The following is a 6283-nucleotide window of genomic DNA, read 5'->3' as shown; positions in this document are numbered from 1 at the left end:
CTTGTACTTTCAAGTAAATCCTGCATTGATTTAAATTGGGTTTGAGTTACGTACATATATTTAAAGATAGGATTTGGCTCTTATTAAGAAATTAAATTTCTAATGATAACAGGGCCTTAGCCGACACACAGACCAGACAAGAAGAGAGACGGTTTGGCAAAAGATAAAATGGAAACTAAAGTTAATTTGAGTGGAAAGCTCAGCCACCTTAAATCCTGAATTAACCCAGTCGCCAAAGGTACCAGTCTAATTCCACCCCCCTCCTCCGCTACTCCATCTATCTATCTACGTCACCCATCAGAATGACATCAGTCCATCCCTAACACATCACTTCATACTCTCTCTACTGCTGACACAGCTAGGTCATGTCTCTTTGCTCTGCCTCCCTCTCTATTCTTTCTCCCTGATAGTGAAGGCTTTTGTTGATGTCTGGTTCCTAGTGGTACACTGGGTAACACTTCAGTCATTGTAGAGATCTGATTGTGCTGTGCTTGTTGGACAATGTCTATTTGTAACTATTTCAGGAATCTTTTGAACTGGACAGCTGAGTCAATGTAAGGAAAGGAAGATCCACAGTAACAGAGGACTTTACCCCCAAAAAAGACGGATCAGTGACTCAAAAAGGCACTACTTCAGAGAGCCTTCGACAATAACCGAGAGATCCCAGTACAGGCTAATACGATGGGGAACGCCAAGAGCAGTGCTATTTCCAAGGAGATCCTGGAGGACCTGAAGCTCAYCACCAAGTTCACGGAGAACGAGTTGTGCCAGTGGTACGAGAACTTCCAGAAGCAGTGTCCCACCGGACGCATCTCGCCAGAGGAGTTCGAGACGATCTACGCYCGCTTCTTCCCCGATAGCGAAGCCAAGACCTACGCTCAGCATGTGTTCCGTTCATTCGACACCAACGAGGACGGCACTCTGGACTTCAAGGAATACATCATTGCACTGCACATGACCTCCAGTGGGAAGACGACGAGGAAGCTGGAGTGGGCCTTCTCACTGTTCGATGTGGACAAGAACGGATACATCACCAAGACAGAAGTGGAAGTCATCTGCCAGGTGAGAGATCAAGGAAGGATTAGAACCTTGAACTATATTAAGGGACAAGAGAAGATATCCAAACCCGAACCACTGGGTAGGAGAACCTTCTTACAACAAAAATCAATGACGGTGATGATCATTTTGAAGATGGGACAAGGGGAAATTGTGGATATAGGCATACAAAGGTTTTTCTACCATTTACAGTATGTGGCATGGAAAAAGTGGGTCACCTCCAAACTGACAACAAAAAAAACAAGCCATAACATTCTATGAGGCTTTTTTTAGGAGAACAAATGATGGACTTCTGGGAATATAGCTTTTCTTAAATGTAGGTCCTGTCTATATATTGAATATCATCAGAAGTCAGTCTGTGGTCAAAAGTGACCTTTTTTTCCTCGGTATGTAGGTTCCATTGGAGGCTGCTGAGGGGAGGACAGCTCATAATAATCAAATCAAACTTTAATTGTCACATGCGCCGAATACAACAGGTGTATTCACAGTAGACCTTAATGTGAAATGCTTACTTACAAGCCCTTGATCAACAATGCAGTTCAAGAAAGAGTTAAGAAAATATTTACCAAATAAAATTATAAAAAGTAACACAATAAAATAACAATAACGAGGCTATATACAGGGGGTACCGGTACCGAGACAATGTGCAGGGTATAGGTTAGTCGAGGTAATTTGTACATGTAGGTAGGAGTGGCTGGAAATGAGTTAATGGAATGGTATCAAACACATGGACACCATCATGTGTTTGATGTATTTGATACCATTCCACCCAGTCCGCTCCAGCCATTACCACCCCGTCCTCCCCAATTAAGGTGCTCAGTCCTAATCATCAATTAGCTAATGTAGAGCTCTTGCCCATTTCAGCCACCCAATCCTTCCTGATAATCCACAAGATTAATGATTTAGCATCCAGAAAATGTAGGCTACTGTACTTACTGTGGTCCCCATGCTTCCGTGCTTATTCAGGACCTAAAGTATGTAGCCTGTAGATAATCAACTAACTAAGTAACACACATCACTAATTATGGCTGCGTTTAGACAGGCAGCCCAATTCTGATATTTTTCCACTAATTGGTCTGTTGACCAATCAGATCAGCTCTGAAAAAGAGCCGACGTGAAAAGATCTGATGTGATTGGTCAAAAGACCAATTAGTGTAAAAAAGGTTATAATTGCCTGTGTGAAAACAGCCTGTGTGAACACAGTCCATGTTGCCTAGAACAGGGTTTCTCAACTTAACCCCCTGTGTGCAGTTGATTTTTTTGTTTACCAATTACTCCTATTAACAAGGCTTAGTTGAATTGGCAGACCACCATTTGTCTTAATATAGTCATTCTAKAATAGTTTACTCTCAACGTCATTTATCTCATTGGTTCTAAGGGGATATATTAATTAATATCTTGGGCAGCGTTTACACAGACAGCCCGATTCTGATCTTTTTCACACTAATTTGTCTTTTGACCAAACGCATCAGATCTTTTCACAGCAGATCTTTTTCAGAGCTGATTTGATTTGTCGAACAAATGAGTGAAAAAAAGATCAGAATTGGGCTGCCTGTGTAAACGCAGCATACCTAGTGGGTGCCCTGGCCCAGGATCAATGTTGAGCAACACTGGCCAAGACCAACAGTCATTTCTATCAGCCTTTTTCTATCCCAGCTGCAACCTTTAGGGCAGAGTCAACCAACACATGGAGACTATAGTTTTTAGAGGTGTCTGGTTGAGGGTGATATTGTGATGGCATCTCTTTCGGCTCAGAAATGTGAACATGGGTGTAGTGGGGGGAAAATAGGTGGTTAAATAGCCGGTCGCTGTGAAAAGGTAACACCTCTATACTTTCAATGCATTTTTCCCCAAGCGGTGGACAAACTGTCATGCAAAAAAATGTATTTACTTGCGTTTACATCCCACTACAGTACTGTAGATAGATAAGTAGGAGTGGCTGTGAGACTGTGCAGGAAGCATCTTAATTAACAATAATCTTAATCATCAAATCTGTCCAGGCTGTGGGTTTGGTCTGAGAGACAGGGACCGGGCAGGCCAGGCTGTGGGTTTGGTCTGAGAGACAGGGACCGGGCAGGCTAGGCTGTGGGTTTAGACTGAGAGGCGGGACGTGGGCTAGGCAGGACCTGTGTGATTTAGTACTGAGAGACAGGGACCCCATGGTGAGGCCAGAAAGGCTGGTGGGTTTGTCTGAGTGACAGGTGACAGGCAGGCCAGGCTGTGGGTTTGGACTGATGAGACAGGGACCAGAGCAGGACCAGGCTGTGGGTTTAGACTGAGAGACCAGAGACCAGGCAGGCCAGCTGTGGGTTTTAGACTGAGCGACAAGGGACCGGGCAGGCAGGCTGTGGGTTTAGACTGAGAGACAGGGACGGGCAGGCGAGGCTGTGGGTTTGGTCTGAGAGACGGGACGGGCAGGCAGGCTGTGGGTTTGGCCTGAGAAGACAGGGCAGGGCCAGGCTGTGGGTTTTTGGATGAGAGACAGGGACGGGGCAGGCCAGGCTGTGGGTTTGGTTGAGAGCGGGACGGCGGCAGGCGTGGGTTTAGACTGAAGAGCCAGGGGCCGGGCAGGCAGGATGTGAGTTTTGGTCTGAGAGAACAGGGACAGGCAGGCCAGGCTGTGGGTTTTTTGGGACTGGAGAGACAGGAAGGGCAGGCCAGGCTGTGGGTTTGGTGGAGAGACAGGGACGGGCAGGCAGGGGTGGGGTTAGACTGAGAGCGGGAACGGGCAGGCCAGGCTGTGGTTTAGACTGAGAAGACAGGGACCGAGGCAGGCCAGGGTGGGTGTTTAGACGAGAGAAGGGAAGGCAGGCCAGGCTGTGGGTTTAGATGAGAGACAGGGACGGGCAGGCAGGCTGTGGTTTGGCCTGAGAGACAGGGACAGGCAGGCCAGGCTGTGGGGTTTAGACTGAGAGACAGAGACAGGCAGGCAGGCTGTGGGTTTGGTCTGAGAGACAGGGACACGGCGGGCCAGGCTGTGGGTTTGACTGAGAAGACAGGGACCGCGGCAGGCAGGCTGTTGGGTTTAGATGAGAAAGATCAGGGGACGCGAGGCAGGGCAGGCTGAGTGTTTAGACTGACGAGAGACAGGGACCGGTTGGCCAGGCCAGGCGTGGTGGTTTGGTCTGAGAAGATGCAGGGACAGGAGCAGGCTGTGGGGTTTAAGCCTGAGAGACAGAGACCAGGCAGGCCAGGCGGTGGGTTTGGCTGAGAGACCGGGCCCAGGCAGGCAGGCTGTGGGTAGACTGAGAGAGGACGGGGAGGCGGGGTGTGGGTTTTAGACTGAGAGACAGGGAGCGGGGCAGCGCTGTGGGTTTGGACTGAGGAGAAGGGACCCTGGGCAGCAGGGCTGTGGGTTTTGGATGAGAAACAGGGACCAGGAAGGCAAGGCTGTGGGTTTAGACTGGAGACAGGGACGGGCAGGCCAGGCTGTGGGTTTGGTCTGAGAGAGAAGGGACCGGGCCAGGCCAGGCTGTGTTTGGACTGGAGGACAGGACCGGGCAGGCCAGGCTGTTGGTTTGGACTGAAGCAGGGACGGGGGGGCAGGCCAGGCTGGTGGGTTTAGACTGAGAGATTACAGGGACGCGGCAGGCCAGGCTGTGGGTTTTAGACTGAGAGACAGGGACCGGGAAGGCCAGGCTGTGGGTTTGGTCTGAGAGCCCAGGGACCAGGCAGGCCAGGCTGTGATTTAGGACTGAGAGACAGGGACCGGGCAGGCTCAGGCTGGTGGGTTTGGTTGAGAGCAGGGGAGCGGAGGCCAGGATGTGGGTTTAGTCTGAGAGAACAGGGACCAGCGCAGGCAGGCTGTGGGTTTAGACTGAGAGACAGGGGACCGGGAGGCAGGGCTGTGGGCTTGGTTCTGAGAGACAGGGACGGGCAGGCCTAGGCTCATGGGCAAGTGGGAGGGATGTGGAGTAATAGTGGTCCATAACTTGCCTGAGATGAGCTGTCTCTGTCTGTCTTTTTCTGTCTGTCCCTGGCATTGGCAGTGGTGTGTATAGCACCACCTCTCCCCAGTGCTACTGTACCGTACTGGCACCAAAATGTCTTTATTCTCCGTCAAGATTATAGTTGTCAGGGCAARGGGGAACTGGCTGTACTATATAGGTTTACTGAATAGCCTGCCAAGCCAACCCCCCTCTGGTAAAAGTTGMCTMTAGGCACAGATCTAGGATCATTTCACCCAATCCAAATCTAGGATTAGGCCTGGGGGGTAAAACACTAAATTAACCTTAGGAAATACTCAGCCTAAACCAAACAGGTCAGAGGGAGGGAGGGAGGGAGGGAGGGGGGGGAGTAGGAGAACATCTTGGTGTTTGGCCTATGGCCTGGGTCTTGGCGATAATCCACGTTAATCTGGGTGTTTTAAGTGTGAGAGATGAGTGGTTCCTCTCTCTATGTGGGTCACAGCTTTAAGGCCMGACTCTAAAGTTACACTCAGATGGCCCCTGATTGACTATTGACTTTATWGWGYATCATTTYCARCATAGGTCTAGAATCTGTTATWACAGTYGATTTATTTGATTTTGATTGTCGTTGCAAAATCACCTAATTTTGAAATAGCACTTGATTGGCCAAATAGCCCATGATATGTGTGTAATACATACTGCAGGTCATTCCTTTATGCAGGTGTCATCACCTGCCCTACAAACCAAAAGAGRAGTAACTMCATGRTTTATCACCTGGACAAATATCCTGCCTCCACTGTGTTGTGTTTTGGAGAAAATGGGGGGGTCATATTTGCAGTAACTGGAAAAAGTTACTGTGAAACCAAGGACAGAAAGCAGTAGCAGCAATCACTCAAGTCAGTTACTGCTTTTTACCTTGACTTCACTGAGCTTTGAGCTGCGGTTACTACTACAGTATATGACACTGTATGACACATACAAATACACTACATAGCCAAAAGTATGTGGACACGTGCACAACTCCAGCTGACGTTTGGCATTGCGCATGGTGATCTTAGGCTTGTTTGTGGCTGCTCGGCCATGGAAACCCATTTCATGAAGCTTCCGACAAACGTTAGTGAGTGAACTTGTTAGTGAGTGTTGCAACTGAGGGCAGAAGATTTTTACGCGCTATGTGCTTCAGCACTAGGCGGTCCCATTCTGTGAGCTTGTGTGACTGAGCCCTTGTTGCTGCTAGACGTTTCCACTTCACAATAACAGCACTTACAGTTGACCGGGGCAGCTCTACAGGGCAGAAATTTGACGAACTGACCTGTTGG

General features: G+C 48.9%; 1 protein-coding gene across 1 annotated transcript; it reads left to right on the top strand.

Moving 5' to 3' along the window:
* Positions 1 to 337: 337 nt before the first annotated feature.
* LOC112077282 (recoverin-like) lies at positions 338 to 1062 on the top strand (the record flags this gene model as incomplete). Its single annotated transcript, XM_070441631.1, has 2 exons — positions 338 to 442; positions 475 to 1062. A coding segment is annotated over exon 2 (381 nt), but the record flags the coding sequence as incomplete, so codon positions are not given.
* Between the last annotated feature and the right edge of the window lie 5221 nt (positions 1063 to 6283).

Source organism: Salvelinus sp. IW2-2015, unplaced genomic scaffold (genome assembly GCF_002910315.2).
Source record: "Salvelinus sp. IW2-2015 unplaced genomic scaffold, ASM291031v2 Un_scaffold4431, whole genome shotgun sequence".
Lineage (NCBI taxonomy): Eukaryota > Metazoa > Chordata > Actinopteri > Salmoniformes > Salmonidae > Salvelinus > Salvelinus sp. IW2-2015.
Note: the sequence above shows the minus strand (reverse complement) of the source record. Positions and strands in the feature narration are given on the sequence as shown.